This window comes from Papio anubis, chromosome 6, assembly GCF_008728515.1.
Source record: "Papio anubis isolate 15944 chromosome 6, Panubis1.0, whole genome shotgun sequence".
NCBI classification, from domain to species: Eukaryota; Metazoa; Chordata; class Mammalia; order Primates; family Cercopithecidae; genus Papio; species Papio anubis.
In genome coordinates, this window is record NC_044981.1 from 44945423 (window position 1) to 44966738 (window position 21316).

General features: G+C 37.0%; 1 protein-coding gene across 6 annotated transcripts in view; it reads right to left on the bottom strand.

Moving 5' to 3' along the window:
• The window catches only part of LOC101009400 (24-hydroxycholesterol 7-alpha-hydroxylase), a 130906-nt gene that overhangs the window by 91211 nt on the left and 18379 nt on the right, over positions 1-21316 (bottom strand). For all 6 annotated transcript variants that reach the window (XM_031667113.1, XM_009205312.4, XM_009205311.4 and 3 more), the window contains exon 7: positions 17823-17913. In XM_031667113.1, coding sequence (XP_031522973.1) covers positions 17823-17913 — 91 coding nt within the window. The remainder of the gene's footprint in view (positions 1-17822; positions 17914-21316) is intronic.

A 21316-nucleotide genomic window follows, 5' to 3' on the forward strand; every position in this document is an offset into this window, starting at 1 on the left:
AACCTCTGTCTCCTGGGTTCAAGTGATTCGCCTGCCTCAGCCTCACAAGTAGCTGGCATTACAGGCACCTGCTACCACGCCCAGCTAATTTTTGTATTTTTAGCAGAGACAGGGTTTCACTATATTGGCCAGGGTGATCTCGAACTTCTGACCTCAGGAGATCCACCCACCTCGGCCTCACAAAGTGCTGGGATTATAGGCGTGAGCCATTGCGTCCCGCCTACAACAGGCTTTATAACAGTTATTTATAGATAGTGAGAATGGGCTGATTATAGATTTGTGGGAATTTTTAGTGAGACGAGTATTTGTCTGATGACTTGTCTCCTAAATGGAGAAAACAATAAACGCTTTTGTACATTTATTATTTTAATTTTGAAAAGAAATAGTGTGAAATTGACCTTTGATTACTGAATAGAAAAATCAGTTTTAGGGCTGGGCGCGGTGGCTCACGCCTGTAATCCTAGCACTTTGGGAGGCCGAGGCGGGCGGATCATGAGGTCAGGAGATCCAGACCATTCTGGCTAACACGGTGAAACCCCATCTCTACTAAAAATACAAAAAAAATTAGCCGGGCGTGATGGTGGCACCTGTTGTCCCAGCTACTCGGGAGGCTGAGGCAGGAGAATGGCGTGAACCTGGGAGGCGGAGCTTGCAGTGAGCGGAGATCGCGCCACTGCACCCCAGCCTGGGCGACAGAGCGAGACTCCGTCTCAAAAAAAAAAAAAAAAAAAAATCAATTTTAAACTTTTTATAAAGAACCTGATGCCCTTTTCCCTATCTAATTTCCCTTTATTCCTGAGGGCTAAGAGTGAAAGAAATGCCTAGAATTATTCCAGAACTGAGAAACAGAGCAATAGCCTTAGAAAGAGAAGAAATTATCACATAATTCATGAATATACAGGTTCATAGAACTAAGATGGATAAAGCAAGGAACAAATATTGAGGCACTTAGTTTTGCAGCACAATAAATATACAGACTTTCCCTAACGTGGCTGATGGTGCTTCAGGCTGCACCTTCCCCAAGTAGTAGGACTCACCAGATCACACCCCCAGTAGTGATCAGTGGACACAGAGCAGAACATAACCAAATCACTTTAACTGGGGAGAAATTAGGTTTAAGTGGATTTATAGAGCAGATGTGAAAAGAATGAAGAAGTTTCAAAAGTGTTTCGGAAAAGGGAGGGGTTCCTTTGCTTTTAAGAAGGGAGGGTGGGATGGAGAGGTCACTAAGGAGTGAGGTCTGGGGAATAAAACAGGGGTTTGCTTTGTGTAGGAGAGTTGGGCTTTTAAAATAATTTTGATTTTAGGTTTGAGGGTACATGTGCAGGTTTCTTATATAGGTAAACTCATGTGCAGGGATTTGTTGTATAGATTATTTCATCACCCAGCTTTTAACCCTAGCACCCAGCAGTTATTATTATTATTATTTAATGCAGCTGACAGTCTTCCAATCCTCCAGTCCTCCCTCCTCCTCTTTTTTCCCCCTCACTGCCTCCTTGCCTTTTTCTCCCTCTTGGAGAGTATACAGATCCTCTTGCACATAGTAAGGGGTGACTCTGGATTTATGTCACCTGAAAATATAGATTAGAAATCTATTGGGTACCTAAAATCAGTAAATGTGATTTTCCTAACATCCAAAAAAAAAAAAAGATTAATCTTTTTTGAAAAGAGTAGAATGAGTCCCTGGAGATTAGTTATGTCTTGTTGCCTCATTTAGAGAGCTCGCAGAAACCTCTTGAAAATGAAGAAAGGAAAAACAGAAGGAGGTCCACACAGGGAAGCTGTGGAGCTGAGGACACGTGTAAAATATAAGCTATTCCAGCCTTCTTTAACACACAAGGCTTGTGCTATCATTCCAAGCAACTTGTAAGCTTACCGTGCTGAGAGACCCTTCAAAAATTCAACATAAACATCAATATTCTATATTACCTTCCAAATATTGCTTTAACAGAGAAAAATGATATACTATTTGGGTTCGTTGTTTCTTACAAAACTTTTACCTCTTTTGTAATTGTAGACGTTTATTATTATACATGTTGTGTGAGATAAAATATCTATGGGAAAGATAATAAGTCAAATTATAGAAAATTCAAGGAAGAGAGGATGACAGCAGATGAAAGATCGTGATGGTAGCTGTGAAGTTAAATGTCTTTTTGCTCACTGTAGTCCCCGCAAATTCTTTTTTTTTTTTTTTTTGAGACTGAGTCTGGCTCTGTCGCCCAGGCTGGAGTGCAGTGGCCGGATCTCAGCTCACTGCAAGCTCCGCCTCCCGGGTTTACGCCATTCTCCTGCCTCAGCCTCCGGAGTAGCTGGGACCACAGGCGCCCGCCACCTCGCCCGGCTAGTTTTTTGTATTTTTTAGTAGAGACGGGGTTTCACCGTGTTAGCCAGGATAGTCTCGATCTCCTGACCTTGTGATCCGCCCGTCTCAGCCTCCCAAAGCCCGCAAATTCTTTATAGATTCTCTCCATTGGGTGCAGGTTTCTAGAATATTAATTCTTTCCAAATGTAGATCATTTGGGAACTTTTGTCTCAACAATGTGAAACAATTTTTTTAAAAAACTATTTTCCCACAGTTTTCTTTTAGTTTTGAAAGAAAAGATTATAAAGTTGATTTTTATTGGTAAAAGATACCCAAGGGTTATGTAGATCAATTGTTTTTCCTGTGCCAATTGTGTACTCTTTTGTTATAGCAGTTTTATAATCAGCTATAATATCTTACTAAAATCTGGCCTTAATTAGGGTGAATCTGGCCTTACTAATTTACATTTCATGTATATGAAGAGATGGGGTCTCACTCTGTTGCCCAGGCTGGAGTGCAGTGGCGCTATCATAAATCACTGCAGCCTCGAACTCCTGGGTTCAAGCGATCCTCCCACCTCAGCATCAAGTAGCTGGGACTGCAGATGCACGCCACCACACCCGGCTAAATTTTTTTTTTAAGTTTCATAGAGACAATCTCACCATGTTGCCCAGGCTGGTCTCAAACTCCTGACCTCAAGCCATCCTCCCATCTCAGCCTCCCAAAGTGCTGGGATTACAGCCACTGCACCTGGTCACATTTCTAATAATTGTTGTTTATAATCACAGTTATTTTTCTATATAGTTTTGAATCATTTAGCTAACTACACCCCCCCCCACCAAAAATAGAATTCTCATTACAATTATATGTACAGTCATCTGAAAAGTGCTAGTATTTTCAGATTACATCTTCCCATCCAGGAATGTGATGTGCCTTTTTCTTTATGTAGATTGTTTTAAACATATATATTTTTTAAAAATCATATAGTTTCCTCCATATAGGTCCTGCCCCAGTCTGGTTTCCTTATGCAAGAGAAATACCAGTTAAATGAATAGGAAGAAGAGATGTAACATGAGAAGGAAGGCTTAAATAGCAGCTTAAAGCATCTGTGGTGAATACAGGCTGGGGAAAGAAGATAAAAAGCCTAGAGATTGTCCATGGACTCTGGGAATATGAGCACTGGGGCCTTAGGGATTGTAGCAGTAGCCTGGCAAACCACATGTCTTTCTACTTTCCTCCTCCAGCCACCAGCTTCTTCCAAGCATCTCAGTCATTTCTGGCCTTCAGCTCTAGGTCTCACTTTTATAAGGATGGATGTGGCCTTTGGCATGTAAAGGATTTAGGATAAGATTTTATTATCAAAGACACATATTCCTATTGAAAAATTACAAGCAATAACCTTTTGGAGGTAGATCCTGCTCAGCTGCTTCAGTCTGACATTTATAACAATAGGCAAAGTCTGAAAAAGGCAGTGATAACAATGGATTGAGAAAGATATGAAGGACTGACTGCAACGTTTCTGAGAACAGGTTATTACATCCAATGGAAGATAAGGAGAATTGACAGGCTGACCCTCCCAACTCTTTCTTCCGTCAATATATGCACATATTAAATGTCCCATATCCCACTCCATCATGTCAAAAGAAGTTCAATGCCACTATACCAAGTCAACCACCTAGGACTCTCTTCTGAAAAATAATATTTGGTGTTATTTTAAGAAGTGCTTCTCTCATATTTTAAAAAAGAGATTATCATCTTCTCTAATTACTAGAAGACAAAAATGGAGCATGCCTCATAATCATGATATTTTTTTCAAGGAAAAAAGGATACAGTCCAATACATGATAAACAAAAGGGAGAGAATATTGCCTAAAGAAGATAACAGTGGGTAGATAATAATATGTAAAATAAATTTTGATCTAGAAATACCCTTATGTATAAAGATAGTGTGCTGAGTCTGAGTCCAAATTTTTGGTTTATGTTCCCTGGAGAGATGTCAGCCTGACTTTAAGAGTTTTTACCTTAGTATTTCCTAAAGAAGAAGAAGAAAAAAAAAACACTATCCAAATGCTTGAAAAATTCACCAACAGAAAGCTCTGAAGAAAGAATTGGGTCTAAATGAAAAAATGTAGAGAATAAATAAAGCAGATCAACAGTGCTGCCCCGGAATATGATAGAGAAAGATTTAAAATGAGAGGCACCAGAGTAGAACCTGTCTCCAAGCTTATAAATATGAACAGGGACATCAAATAATCTACAGCTATCAGAGGCATCTCTTTCAGCCACTGAAGCTAAGCAATAAAAAAGGAGAGAGTGACTTCACACAAAATCTCTTGAGCTAGGGTATCACAAGACCCACTTCGGGTATTAAAGGTAGAAAACAGTGGAAGAAATAAAGCTTCCTGAGAAATCTCTCCTGGGCCAGGTATTAGACATGCAAGTCTCACCCTAGTCATTATGGCTAGGTTACTGGACTGGAAAATCACAAGTTATGAGTTCCAAAATGACATCATCCTGATCTTCAAGGCCAAGGGAATAAGAAGATAGCCAAATTATATGTTTGGGGTACAAAGAATAGTTTCAAATGAACTTCCTTGCATTTATAAATACTTTCTTAAGTAATCTATATGTGGTCTTCAAGGTTGACAAATGAGAAGTAGTTTGTAAGAAACTCCTCCATAATCTACTATTTCCTGGGTCCATTCTTGGATTTTAAAAACTAGCCTAGCAAAGGTAAATGAGGTTATGTGAGAAATTTCCTGCATGATAAGCTATAGCCTCCAAAATCTCTGTGTTAGGTTCATAGTGTCAGGCTACTAGTGGGAATGGAGATAATTTTTAAAAACAAAATAACCTCCTTCTGTTCATAATTCCACTGGAGTGTCCTTGGCTCTGTTCCTTGATCTCTTTCTTCATTATTTTGGGCAATGCATCGCGCAAGAGGCCAAGAATCTGTCACAGACACAACTTTGGCCATCAGCCATTGGGCCCTGGCAGGTTGGAGTTGGGTAGTGAGAGTGAGCTTAAGTTAACTGAAGGGACTCAGATCTACAATATGCCATGATGGAAGCCTCCAAGAAGGTTGTTATTGGTTGGCAAGATGGTACTGAGACACATCCAAGTGAAGGGAAGCTGCATACAAGTTATAATATGGGTTTCATGACAATGACAATATATAAGATTTCAAGAATACAAATGCTTAAATGCAATAAAGTAAAACTAATCAACTAATTAAAATAAAGCAGACAATACGGAGTTTATCTAGAATATCACTGTGGAATCTGAGTCTCATTTTTCACTTTAGACACTTTCCTCATCAGTGTGTAATGTGTAGCCACCTGAGTCAATGTCACCAGGTAACAGACCCTGGACATCCCACAGTGTTGGTATATCCCTAGTCAGGATTGCTGCTAAATCAAAATACAGTGGTACCAAAAACCACTGTTGATTGACTCTGAGTAAGGTTTCTCTTTCATCAACAATCACACAATTAGTGAGTGACAAGATTTAAATTCATGAATCCAACTGCTAACCCTCTAATCCAATGAAAATTCTGTATGTGCCTTTTATGATGCATAAATCATGACTTTTATGTAAGATAGGAATCATTTCTATGCAGGTGCATTTCTATTAATTAATCTGGTCCCTTGTAAATTAACAGAAAATGCTTATTAATTTATCGCTTAGATAAAGGCAAAGTAAAACTGATCAGCAAAAACAAAATAAAATAAAAAGGGTGCATGTGTATGCTATCCTATGTTAAAAAGCATAGGTGGAAAGGTCAAATGCAACTAGTGAAAAAAATTCAGGCACATTTTTATTTGTTTGCTTTTTTTAAACAAAGAATGAGCCTCTGTTGATGGGCAGATTCTCACGGGGGAGTCCTGAATTAGAAATGAAAATTACTTTATAAAACAGCCTACACAGGAGCTAAACATTAATGCCTTTGATTGCTTTAGGTCAGCTACCCTTAAGTGTGAGTACTTACACTGTCAATTAATCTTTTATGATCTGGTATTACTTTAGTAGTTATTTTGAAAAAAACAAAACACAAAGAAGCAAAAAAAAAAAAAACCACATCTAAATATGTACTCTAAATATTTAAATAAAATTATATTTTAATAAAATAGAAGAGTAAACCATAATGGTAGGCCGATGAAATCCTCCTTAAACAAATTAAAACGTAAGTATTTAAATAAAATTGAATCTGTGACACTATTTAGCTTAATGTCAAAGTAAAAAGATAGATAACTTTATTCTTCAGCTCTGTGGATACAACAATATTCACCATATTGAGAATACATAAAACCCTACAGGAGGAAGAAATATCTCAGTGGTGATGGAAGCCATTACATCTTCTCCTCTTTATACATCCTCTCTAAATATGGTAAATAAAGTTATGGCAAAAAACCACAATTACTTTTGCACCAGCCAAGTAATTTGATTTACCATATTTAGAGAGGACATACAAAGAGTAGAGGTGTCATGGAAGTGTATCCCTAGTCCTTCCTAGTTTCCATCACACAAGAACCTGCTAGGTTCATGGCTTTCACACTTCCCTTTTCACCTGACTTTCTGCTTCCTACAGATGTTTCCAATGCAAAAAGTGCACTGCCCATTGATCACAGCAGAAAATCTGGATAGATGTGTCTTTTCTTCTTCATCTTACCCCTTATACCACCATAGAAGAGTATGCTCATTTTCTCCTTTGGTTCCATTCACTTTTCCTGATAGCTGACTTTGTCACTTCTACTTTATTCTCCATATTGGACATTCTGTAAAATATACACTTTCTATATTTTATCAGCAAGATCTGTTAGAGGGAAGCAGCAGAACCTAAATCCAGCTGATTTAGTAAAATAATGATAATTTATTAAAAGTATATTAAGTAGTTTACATAACTTTTAGGAGGGCTGGACAACCAGGCTTGAAGGGTGCATAGCCAGGAATCTTGCTCCAAATCAGGCCGCAGACCTGGTCTGGCAAGTATGACACTGACACTGATGTCAAGCGCACTGTGGCCACTGGCACAGGATACTGAATGACACTGTGCCCCCAGAAGCGTCATCCTGCAAAACCTGCAGTTGCTTCCAGGAAAAATTTTTTAGTCTCCATTTTTTTATTTCGGTAACTCTTGATTCGAAGTCTGGGGTTGGTAGATCTGACTGGCAAAGTCTTATTTTCATGGTAATATCCTAGTTTCAAGGGAAGCAAGGAAAACAAAAATCTAGCATTTTTCTGCACCACTATGGTAGGCAAGTTTCTGTTGAAACACAGGGTTCAGATTTTGCGTAGCCAAAACTGGATACGTATCAATATGTGTGTTTGTAAATAATATATATATGAGTATGAAATATATACTTATTATATCATTATAAACATTTTTATAAATATAAATACATTTTATAACTATAACTATATATCTTTGTATAAATATAATATATATTTATATATGCATATGTCTGTGTGTATATATACAAATACACTCTTATCTATTCCCAGGCTAGTGACCCCTTGCTTAAAGACTCCATAAAAGCAGACTAAGTACAATGATATCTCCCCACCTTTCTCATGATACTTCAAACTTGTCTAAAGCATTGACAGTTTTTTAAAACAGTGCAATCATTAACTAGAACACTTGTGTGCTGGTGTCGTATTTTCTGAACGGTAGTCATATTTTCTGAATCAAAACCAAATGCTCATCCTCTTTTTTAATTTAAAAATCCACACATTGATAGTTCAATCAAATTTTGCTTTGAATAATGTGACAAAAGCTTTTTCCTGAATCTCTTCTTCCAACCCAATATTAACCATTTTTTAGAAATATGCTCACATTCTTCTCCGGAATTAAAAAAAAAAAAAACAAAAAAGGACAAACATCTTCCAACAGAAATGCCATCATGATGGTGATCTCAAAGGGTTTTGTGAGCCCACAGTGAGGTCACATCTGCTGTCTCTGACCCCAGTCAGCTCTTCCTCTAGATATTTGCTTGTCTAACTCTTAACACCTTAAAGTCCTTGCTCAAATCTCACTTTGCCAATTAGGGCTTACACTGATTCTATTTAATACTATAATACCACCTTCCCACCTTCCCCCATCCCCGGCATTCATGATTTTCTCTAGCCTTTCCCTCCCTCTCCGTTCCCTCCCTCCTTTCCTCTTCTGTCTTTTTTTCTTTTTCCTTCCTTCCTTCCTTCTTTCCTTCCTTCCTTCCTTCCTTCCTTCCTTCCTTCCTTCCTTCCTTCCTTCCTTCCTTCCTTCTTTTCTCTTTATCCTTCCTTCCCTCCCTCCCTCCTTCCCTTCCCTTCCCTTCCTTTTCCTTCCTTCCTTTCTTTGTCTGGCTCCGTTGCCCAGCCTGGAGTGCAGTGGCGCAAACTTAGCTCACTGCAATTTTGAATTCCTGGGCTCAGGTCGATCCTCCCACCTCAGCCTCCTGAGTAGCTAGAACCACAGGTGCATGCCACCATGCCCAGCTAAGAATTTTTTTTTAAGAGATGGAGTCTCACTATATTACCCAGGATGGCCTTGAATTCCTGACCTCAAGCAATCCCAAAGCTCCGGGATTATAGGCATGGGCCATCATGCCCAGCCTCTGTTATCTTTTAACATAATATTTATCACCTTTTAATATTTTTACTTTTAGAGTTTACTTATGCATTACATTTATTGTTAAATGTCTGTCTCCTCTACCAGAATGTAAACACCAAGAAAGAAGTAATATTTACTTTGTTCATATAGCCCAAATTCCTAAAGCAGTTCCTGGCATATAATGGGAGCTCAACAAATATTTGCTGAATTAATAAATGAATGGGTGTGATTGGGGTAAAATAAACAAGGAGAAAAAGGCAGAGATGAGGTCGCTGAGTTAGACAGGAATCAGATGACAGAGTCTCTGAGGCCATTTGAAGGCTTTAGATTTCATTCTGAGTGATTTGTGAGGCCACTGGATGTGTGCATTGAGTATCAGAATCTGACGCATCGAGAGAAAAGAGCCAGTGGAGAAAGAGAAGTTGAACCCACCAAGAGATTGGCGATTGATTAATGGAACAAAACATTAGAGGTAATTAGGGGGGTTCGGATCTACATGTCCAGGTGGCCTTGGTCAGAAGAAGGTATAGGTACGCAACAAGTAAAGATGATTGTCTACATAAACCACAGACCATCACTCTGGTTAAAGTGCCCTGGTTAAGTGGCCCTTAATTTCTCTGGGTAATTTTATTGTCTTGGCAGACACATCATATTGTTTTGGAAAACAACTGGGTTATAAATATGGTAGTCATATTTTCTGAATCAAAAATGAAGCGAATGACTTAGAAAATGTTTTTCTCTAATCTATAAGTTTACTTATGTGTAAAGTTTTATAAACATATTAGAATTAAATCATATTCAGTGTTATAAATGTTAACACATAGCAGAAAGGAAATGCAGAGTGTTTTTAGTGGGTATTCCAAAGTCTTCTTTGGTTAGATTGTGATTCTGCATGCAAAGGTGGGTCAAACCTACCATCATGGCGACGGGTATCAGGCTTAGGGGTATGAATGTTACTCCAGAAACATTTTCTGAGTATACATGTAGCACACATCCAGAGCTATCCTTTAGGAAGATTAATGTGGAAGCAACTTGGAGCAGAATAAAGCTGGAAATTGGATTGAAGCATCATAATTCGGGGATTCTAAGTACAATTTTGAAACAAGGAGATTTGCTGATTTGTATTGTCAACTTTCATGCCAAACAAACTAGACTCAAATCATGCCCCACCATTTCCTAGCTGTATGGTCTTAGGTAAGTTATCTAATTGGGGTTTCACTTTCCTCATGCATAAAATAGGGCAAATAATGATGCTTAGGAGGGATGATTCAAGGATTAAATAAGTCAACAAGGAAAGCACTTAAAATAGGGCCTGCTACTTAATTAGTACTGAGTATTAACTATTACTGTTTCTACTACTCCTATCTTGTAGGGCAATATTAGACATACATAGTCTCAGGCTATATTTCTGCTGCATTTTGGCACCGTCAGAAGTGTGGCCAATTCATATAAAAGTAATTTATTTGTGGCTGTAAACATTTAAGAAAATGATCTTATTTCAAAAAACAATACTAATATTTGGAAGTAGAAAAACTCAAAGTTATAAGTTACTAATTTCATGATATGGGAGGATTATAAAATTTCATACAACTGATGTAGTTGTATCAGCTTTGGTCATAGCTAAGATTTACAAAGCAATTACGATTTGCCAGGTACTGTGCTATCTATCTAATTTACATTTGCTATGTCCTTTTAATAACTTCACGAGATGAGGATTATTATTAACCATCTTCCCAAAGAGGAAAAAGGCTTAAAGAACTTGGTAACTTGAGTAAAGATACACCATTAATAAGTGTCTCCACCTGGATTTCAATTCAGGCAGTCTGACTCTAGGGTCCACACTACATTATGAGGTTATGACAGGCAATTGAAATAATGTGTAGTAACTTATCAACTAAAATTTAAAACCAAATGACTAATTTCTAGGAACTATACCCCAAAATTTGATAACAAAGCAAAATTATTCTTTATTAGATCATCAATGATTTGGTAATATATGTTTTACCCAAAACCAAGGGACAAAATAAAACCATAGGCAAAAAAAAAAAAAAAAAAAATGCTATACAGAGATCAAAACCCTAGAGAAAAGTTAACATTATTTACCATTCACATGGATTACTGGGGTTGAAATTACTCAGTGTCTCAAAGTACTGATAAGATATTGGCTGGCACTAGGTGTGTTATATATTTTTTTAAATTTTCTGTATATTATGATTTGTTTGGGTGTGTAAATTTTTTTTTTTTTTTTTTTGAGACGGAGTCTGGCTCTGTCGCCCGGGCTGGAGTGCAGTGGCCGGATCTCAGCTCACTGCAAGCTCCGCCCCCCGAGTTTACGCCATTCTCCTGCCTCAGCCTCCCGAGTAGCTGGGACTACAGGCGCCCGCCGCCTCGCGCGGCTAGTTTTTTGTATTTTTTAGTAGAGACGGGGTTTCACCGTGTTCGCCAGGATGGTCTCGATCTCCTGACCTCGTGATCCGCCCGTCTCGGCCTCCCAAAGTGCTGGGATTACAGGCTTGAGCCACCGCGCCCGGCCGTAAATTTTTTATAATAATATTTCTTAAATGTGTAATATCTTTAAAAGAAACAGAAAACCTTCCTGGCTGGGGACAGACTACTCCTCTCCCTCTCGGGACAAGCTAGTTCTTCCAGTTGGCACAAAATTCAGCCTGGAGCATGCCTCTGACATGCAAATTAACCAATCTAGAACTATACCTCCTCTATCTGGCCCAGATAACCCAAGAAGCAATATTCCTCTGCCTTAGTCATATCAGGTCCAGATACCAGGCCACCAGAGACCACTCTACAGTTTAGAGCCTCTGGGGATTATTCAAATTAGCTAATGCTAACCTGTTGACTTGTCCCTTTTCTGCCTTTCCTGTGGAAACCCTAATAAAGGATCTAGCTCCTTTTGTGGCCCCCAACTGATGGACCATCATACAATAGGGTTCTGCTAACTCAAAATTAAGTGCAGAAAACTGTCAAAAAGTCCTTATATAAAACATTCATTTCATATAAAATGTCAAATGGGATGGTTGATAGAGCTGCAAATAGAGGCTAGACCAAGACACTTATCTCTTAAAACTAGCCATATATTCTTACATTTGTTCATTAAACTCATTCAGAAAATAGTTGCTGAATAATTTTTAAGTTCTAAGCAACTAGGTACTACAAAGACCAACTATGTTTAGTTTCTGTTGTTGGAGAGATTACATTCTGGTGGGGTAAATACATAAATACACAAATAAAAAAATATTTTTAAAAGTTAGTCACAAGAACAGAAAACCAAACACCACATGTTCTCACTCATAGGTGTGAATTGAACAATGAGAACACTCGGACACAGGGTGGGGAATACCAAACACCGGGGCCTGTTGTGGGGTGAGGGGAGTGGGGAGGGATAGCAATAGGAGATATACCCAATGTAAATGATGAGTTCATGGGTGCAACACACCAACATGGCACATGTATCCCGATGTAACAAACCTGCATGTTGGGCACATGTACCCTAGAACTTAAAGTATAATAATAAAAAAAAAGTTAATGATTCGCTAACTTGTCTTACTTTTAAGGAAATATAGAGTGAGACAAGTCAGAGAATCACCAAGGGCAGAGTTGGGGAAAGTGACTTTAGGTGGGGTAAGACTAAAATATCTATCTGAAGAGGTGACATTCAAGCTGAAAGATTAGTAAGGGAAAGAGTTCCCAGCACAGGAGTCTTACTGAATTTACCAGCAGGTACATGTCTCCAAAGAAGCAATGTAAATATTCCTTTTTCTCTCCTAATATCTTCTAGATACTTCCAAACCTGCTTTCAATTTTTATAAAAAGCATGGACCATACTTTACTCATCTTCATAGCTCTGGTACTTCACACAATGCCTTCACATGGTGAACATTCAAAAAGTAAGTTTGAGGGCCAAGTAAAATAACGGATAAATTAAGGGTTAATCCACATAAGCCTGGGAGGTTTTCTAAAGAAATTTTAAAACTTATAGTTCAGGGTGATGTCAGCAAAAATGGCAGAGCAAGGAACTCCTAAAGTTCCCTCCTTAAAAGCAGTAAGAAATTTGGTAAAAAAATTCTAAGAACCAAGTTTTTTAGAATTCTACAGATTAACCAAAGTTTTGCAGCAATTCAAGAATGTCTCTTCTTGAATGTCTAAGCTCTCACGTACACCCGTCCTTGAGGCTTTGCACTGGTAGAAAGTGAAAGCTAAGGCAGAGTTGTCAACTGCTTGGCTGAGTGTTGAAGGCATGCCCCAACATGCACATGTAGCCCCTTAGCAAAGAATGGGAGACTTCTAAATTACTGATGTAAAGAAATATCTATCTAGTTGATACCTGATCACTAAACAATGAAGCAGAGACTTCTGTGGCCATATGTGACAAAGAATGCAAACATTACAGAATTAGTTAAGAAAAGTCACTAAACAATCAGACAAATAACAAAAATGATAAACAGCAACAACAACAAACTCTGAGGAAAGGGAAGAATCTAATTTCCAAAGTTGTTACATTCTAGTATGTAAAATGTCCAGTTTTCAACAAAGAATTACAAGGCATACAATAAGAAACCTGAAATAAGATATGAAAAAGAAAATACAGTGTTGAATGTGTATCCCTTTCACACAATCATGAAGTCAAAAAATTAAGAGTTGAACCACTATAAGTAGAAGACTGTCTGAACAGATTATTCACAGAGCAAAAAAGGAATCAACAGAAAGGGTCCCTGAAGTAACTCAGTTGCTGGACTTAATAAAGACTTTAAATCAGATATTTTCATTATGTTCAAAGAACTAAAGAAATCATTTCTAAACAACTAAATAGAGAATATCAATAGAGAAACTGTAAAGATTCGAACAAAATTAAATTAAATACAAAAATCACTAGGAAAAATAAAATCAAGTTAAAATAAACAGAATTAAAAAGTTAGTTCTTTGCAAACAAAATAGACAAATATGTAGTCACAATGACCAAGAAAGTAAAACAGGACCCAAATTAAAATTAGGAATGAAATACTTGGTTTTCTAGTGCCCTTACAGAAATAAAACGGATTGTGGGGAACACTATGAAAAATTTTACACCAACAAATTAGATAATCTGGATGAAATGGACATATTCCTAAAAAGACATAAACTATAAAACTGACTCAAGAAGAAATAGATAATCTAAATAGGCCAGTAACAAGTAGAAAGACTGAATTAATCAAAAAACTTCTCAAAAAGAAAATCTTAGGACCAGATCACTTCATTGGTGAATTCTACCGTATGTTTAAAGAAGAAATAACATCAATCTTTCGTAAACTCTTCCAAAAATTAGAAGAGGAAGAAATACTTCCAAATTCACTCTCTAAAGCTAGAATTATCTTGAAACCAAAACCAGACAAAGTTATTTTAAGAAAATTATAAGTCAATATTCCTTATTAACATAGATTGTTCAAAAAAAACTTCAAAATTCTTCACAGAAAATACTAGCAAACTGAATCCAGCAACATATAAAGAAAATTATACATCAAGATAAGCAGGATTTATTCCAGAAATGCATGGATGCTTCAAGACCTGAAAATCAGTTAATGTAAAACATATAATATAAAACAGTACACTAGGTGAAAGAAGCCAGACACAAAGGACCACATATCGTATGTTTCAATTTATATGAACTGTCCACAAAAGGCAAATGTGTCAGGACAATAAGTAAATTAGTGGTCGTCAGAAGCTAGAAATAGGAAATCGAAAGTGACTCCTAATGGGTATGGGGTTTCTTTTGAAGGTGATAAAAATGTTCTGGGACTACATAGTGTTGATGGTTGGCATCTTATAAATATACTAAAAGATACTAACTTTTACACTTTGAAAGGGTGAATTATATATAATTATATATATGTAATTTTATTTATAAGTTGATGCATATTACATGCACACAAACTTATAGCTCAAGATGACAATCTGAGAACACACTTCTACCTTCCTCTGTCCCAATGTCCCATTAAAAAAAAATGAAGCCAGATACGCTGGCACACACCTGTGGTCCTAGCTACACAGGAGGCTGTGGCAGGAGGATCACTTGAGCCCAGGAGCTCGAGGCTGTAGTGAGCTATGATCATTCCACTGCACTCCAGGTGACAAAGTGAGACCCTGTCTCTAAAAATTAAATTGAATTAAAAGTGTGCGATTGGAATATAAAAACACAGCTGGAAAACAAGAAAAGAAAGAAGCAGATAACGAAGACTTAGGAAGATAATAAAGACTTAGGCAGATAATACAGACTTAGATAGAAGGTGTACAACATTAGTTAGAGGAAGTAGAATCATGAAAAGCACCACCCAAAATAATTGGGGCTAAGCAAGCATCTTCACAAAGGAGCCCTAAAGAAGTTTTCTTTTTAAAGTAAACAGAGAACACAAGAGTAGGCTGAAAGGCAGCTATCAAGGTCGTTCAAGAACCAACTGCCTTTAGAAAAGTGGTATGAGTCTGACCCTTTCCTTTCCCAAGTATTCAATAGTAGTTTTTACCCTGAGATGTGTTTTATTACAAAATTGGGCAAAGTTCCTAGAAGTGAGTATTGAGGCCACAGAGATACAACACTGGAAATTCACAAAAGACATCCCCAAGAAGGAAATGGTGATCTTGCAGTAGACAAGAGCATAGAATGGAAAAACTGCTGTACTGAGTCAGATTCTTGTTCCATGCCTGTGATGATTAATTGTTAAGTGTAACTTGACTGGATCAGGGGGTGCCCAGATATTTGGCTAAACATTATTTCTGGGTGTGTCTGTGAGGGTATTACTAGTTGATATTAGCATTTCAATCAGTAGACTGGGTAGGGCAGACTGCCCTCCCATACATGGGTGGGTAAATTTACTCAGGGTTCTCCAGAGAAACAAAACTCAACAGATGAGATGATGGTTAATTCTATATGTCAACTTGACTGGCCATGGGGTATACAGATTAACCATTATTCTGGGTGTGCCTGTGAGGGTGTTTCTGGATGACAGATGAGTATTTGAATTCGTGGGCTCAGTAAAGTAGGCTGCCCTGCCTAATGTAAGTGTGCATCATCCAATCCACTGATCGCCTGCATCAACAGCACAACATGGGACTTCTCAGCCTCCATAGTCAGCTCAACCAATTTTTTATAATAAATGTCTTTTGAGCATTCTCTATCTATGTATCTATTTACATCCTATTGGTTCCATTTCTCTGGAGAATCCTGACTAATACAATGTACTTTAATGTTCTTTCCTTGACAGAATCCTTTGTATGAACACATGGGTATCCTCCTTGATATCAGCCTCCAAAGATCTGTGGACTCCTCTCACAACATTTAAATTCCTGAGCTGCTACTAGATCTTATGTATAGATTGATTGAATAGCTTCTGTACAAGTATGGCTAAAAAAAAAAGTTTGATGTATTTTATAAATAGTTTTCAAGTCTGCAGTAGTATCTTATAGACTGAAAGCATTGATATAATGTAGCTGTTACACTGGCAGTACTATTCAATGAGTATTTTTTATGTCAGAAGAGAACAATGGGTTTTTTAAATAATCAGGAACATAGAAAAAGAAAAAAGGTTTTACCTTTCTCCACTAGAACTGGATTCAAGAGTTCCAGAATCAAGCCTTGTAGAAATTTAGATTAATGTTACACTTCTGTTGTGGCCTTTGGGTCAGTGAGGATCCCCACATTATCCTCATCATCCCCTCTCTACCCTTTTATTTCCTAAAGACCACAAATTTGGAGGACCCTAAGTCAGGAAAAGACTCTAGTAAGGAAATGATAAAGGAGACTATGTGACAATCAAGAGTGCATTGCCTTTTTCCATTTGTAGACATGTGGGCATGTGCCTTTCTATTTGCTTTGTAGATGCAAGCTGCATAAAAGCCAGTTGTCTTCTCTTATATTCATGAGTGTCTTTCCAGAATCGAACCTGCTAGCATTGTTGGCATTCAATGATACTAATGCTCACCATTTCTATAAGGTCTAGAATCTGCAGATGCATACTCAAGGCTCAGACAATATTACTTAGATATTCATGCTTGCCAAGCCAGTTTGCTTTTTGGTTTAACTCAATAACAAGAAATCAAAAAAAAAAAAAAAAAAAAAAAAAACCTTTAAATACAATATTTTCAGTAATCATGGAAGGGAGAGGGAAAACCACTAACTGGCCTCATACCTTTTGCCCTAATATTATATTGTTTTCTTCCAAGCAAACCCTATCATTTCTTTCTTTTTGTATCAGGATACATAACATGACATATTAAGAAGTTTAAAAAAATCAGCTCCCCAGATAGGTCAAATTATGCTGAATAAACAAGTAGTGGAGTACTCTCTGCTCAAGCTTACTTTTGCTTTTTAAAACTAACATCTGAACTAAAGAGTTCAAGGCAACAATCCCTATCTGCAGTTCCTAAATCCTCAAATTTCTAACAACTGTAAGGGTTTTTTTGTTTTTTTGTTTACTTGTTTTTTGTTTGCTGTCTTTTAATAATCCTTTGGTAGCAAGCCTTACCTGACCTCTACACTCCCATTAGGGCTCTTATGTAATATATGGAATATACCCGTATTACTTTTATAAAATCTGAAAAATCCCGAACTTGAAAACTGCGGACATTCATTCAATTGAGGTGAGGAGCCAAGAGATTAGAAGAACAAACAGGTGAATATATATTTAAGTAAGGAAATTAGGCAAATCACAATCTCTATAGCACTGATTTCATCATCTGGAAAATGAAGGAGTTACACAAAAATGCTTGAAGTAATTAAATTCTAGGATTCTACCTGATCAATTTACATCCTGATATATAACAAATTATGTTGAATTTTGTATTATGTTGAATTTTTATAAAATTATAAGCATTTAGCTTTGCCAATAATGTGTGACAAACATGCATTATTAGCTGTGTCTTTCTATATAATTTAATTCAGGTTTAGTACCTGCTTTGCCAAACACAGAAGAGATGCCTTCCATAACGGCCTTGTGGATATCAGGATGAGAAAGGATGTATGCAAGTGTCCAAAATGCAACCTTAAAAAGAAAAACATATGTCAAAAATATAAACTTATTTGAAGGTGAACAAAAGCATAGTTAGTATTAGCCATACACATTTTTTTTAAAAAGGACGATGTTTAAATTAACCTTAAGAGCACATTAGTAGAAAGCATATTTTGAAAACAACTAGATATTATGAATAAGAGATATGTAATCTATCTCCAAGAAGCCAGATTTAGATTTAAATTTTTATTCTGTCACTATAATTTAACTATATAATTTAAATAGATCAAACATCTATCTTCACTAAAAAATGAGAAAAGTTGTTATTTTACTAATGAGTAACATAAAATATTATAAAATTTCAGAAGCAACTTGTTATGACATTTAAGAATATTAATCCAAAATGAAAACATTTCTTAAAATTTAATTTCCTTAGAATACAAGTGAATTAGCAAATTTTATATTCTGCAAGTGAAACATAGTAGTTTTAAATAAGCCCAGGAAAACATAGCAGGAAACCATTCCATAAACTAAAGTATGAGAGTACTCAATGTCAAAAACAGAATCCTTTTTTGGCTCTGAATTAGTAAATAAAAGAAAAAAAAATTTAAGAGTCCTTTCACGCTTGAATGCTCTATAGTATATTTGCACATTTTCTCTCTTGGCCACTCAAACTTATTTCATATCTTTCCTCATTATGGTATTACAAGATAAAATCATACTGTTTTATATCTTAAAAATTAACTTCCTCCTCAGGTAGATAGTTTTGTTTCTATTCTTAGGTTACGTAATAAAGAAACCCTGTATAAAATCATCCAAAGAAGTTTGGGTTTCACTTTCATTTTTTTCTAAATACATTTATTATGAAAGAGATTTCATCTAGGAAAATTGGTCCTGAAATGAATCAGGCAATACTTTGACTAAACTTAGTCTCTTTTGTGAGGGAACATTATGTACCTTTAAGTAATACCAATACTCCCCTCTGTGGTCAAAAGAGGAAGAGCAATTGTCTGAAAAGAAGTGCTCAAATAAGCCAAATTCAATACTGTTCATTATTTTTCCCTTTGTAACTTCAAATTGATAGTGCAAGGCTAAATATGGTACTGTTTATATAAACAAGGTGAATAGGGGAATCAAGGGTCCTCAATTCAGAGACCCTCTTTCAGGAGTATTATCCAGATTAAGAAAGATTTATCCTAGAGATTATCTAGTTCATTTTTACAGATGATAAAACAGATGCTCAGAGAACTATCTTGCCAGATAAAGTGCTGAATTATTGAATTCAGTTAATAACTACTCCATACTCACTTCATCTTACTTGAAGAGTCAGAGTTCATGTTGGGGATAAAACTAGTGATAATACATAGTGTATTAGTCGGCTTTCACACTGCTTTATAAAGAATTCCCTGAGACTGGGTAATTTGTAAACAAAAGAGGTTTAACTGACTCACAGTTCTGCATGGCTGGGGAGGTCTCAGGAAACTTACAATCATGGCAGAAGGCAAATGGGAAGCAAGGCACATCTTACATGGTGGCAGAAGAAGAGGGTGGGGAAAATGGTCAAACACTTTTAAAGCATAAGATATTGTGAGAACTCACTAGCACAAGGATAACATGGGGAAAACTGCCCCCATTATCCAATCACCTCCCACCAGGTCCCTCCGTTTACATGTGGGGATTACAATTCAAGATGAAATGTAGGTGGGTACACAGAGCCAAGCCATATCACTTAGATTTTCAGTCACGCGAAAGAGATGTTCATAGTTGTATGTGCCTAAATATAGTTTTAGAGATTCAATAAAATTGGATACTACTTTATAAATGACAAACACAAGGAATTTAGCTAAACTACAAATGGCTGTTACTTTTTTTTTTTTTTTTTTTTTGAGACATAGTCTGGCTCTTTCGCCCAGGCTGGAGCGCAGTGGTGCGATCTCGGCTCACTGCAAGCTCCCCTTTCCGGGTTCACGCTATTCTCCTGCCTCAGCCTCCCGAGTAGCTGGGACTATAGGTGCCCGCCACCACGCCCAGCTAAGTTTTTGTATTTTTAGTAGAGATGGGGTTTCACCGTGTTAGCCAGGATGATCTCCATATCCTGACCTTGTGATCTGCCTGCCTCAGCCTCCCAAAGTGCTGGGATTACAGGCGTGAGCCACTTTTTTTTAATGTCTCTTTTTTCCTTAACAGACTTCTGTTTTTAAATTTTTTTTTCTATTTTTAAGAAAGCCAGAGTATTTTTAAAAGATAAAAAAGGCATATAAAAGAAAGTAAAGTGTTAATAAAAGTTTATATGTATTACTACATCAATAAGCAAGAATAAGTGACCTTGAGGTCTTTGTGCACCCACATTTGAGAAAGGGGTTGAAAACTGCTCCCAACAGTACCTATTAGTATTTTGTGAAACAGTTCAAGTCCATGGTCAGAGATGGGCAAGAAGAAAAAGGGCCACTCAGCTCACTGAACTGCAGAAGCAGCCACCACAATGCCATTCCATTGTTTTGAAGAGGTAAGAACAAATGAGAGAAAGGGCAAGGAGGAAAGCTCTGTATCTTTGCTGTGTCAAAGAGAAGATGAATTCAGTGTGTTCTTTGGTACTGATTTATCTATTCAAAAAAAGATTTTGATGGAGTCTTTATAACATGCCAGAGTCTTCTACCAATCATGGTAAACACAAATATGTATGAGATAATTCCTGTCCAAAGTATTTTCACATTTAGTTGGGCATATGAATACATATTGGAGAAAAATGAACAAAATGTACAAGACAGTGAGAGAGCAAACACATGTTATAAAAAATAAATGCTGTGGGAGTTGAGAGTGGGATGGAGTAGCAATTGCTACTGAAAGTATTTAGAAAGAATGTAAAAGATGTAGCAGATAAAAAAGGTAAAACGTCAGCTTTGTGATTGGTTTGGAGAAATCTAAAAAAATCATTTAGTAGTCAGAAATTTCTTGGCACTTAGAAATGGTTTTCCCATAAAAATAATTTCATAAATTATAGTTAATATCTTGGGTCATAATGGAGACTCCTAGTGACCCAGTGCCTAGCCCAACTGAAGCCTGAGTTCTGAGTCCTATGGACCTTGAGGCAGAGTACAAAGTAGGAGAGAGGAGATATAGATATAATCTGGGCTCCAGAAAGACAGGCCCCACGACCTATACCTCTGGCAGGGCTTCTGATACTCTCAGCAGCAATAAAGGTCACCAAACTAGGACAGCAGTGGATACTCCCACTCTGGGGCCTTTGAGCCATCAAATATTTGGAAACCTATGCTCATTATCAATGGGCCGTTGAAAGTAATGATTGACTGAAACTGGGGAGATAATTTTTGTTAGGGAAGAAAACTAGCATTTATTGAAGACCTACGCTGAACCAGGTGCTATTAGCTGCAATCTATTTCTTACCAAAATAATCCTTACAACAATCCTTTAAGGT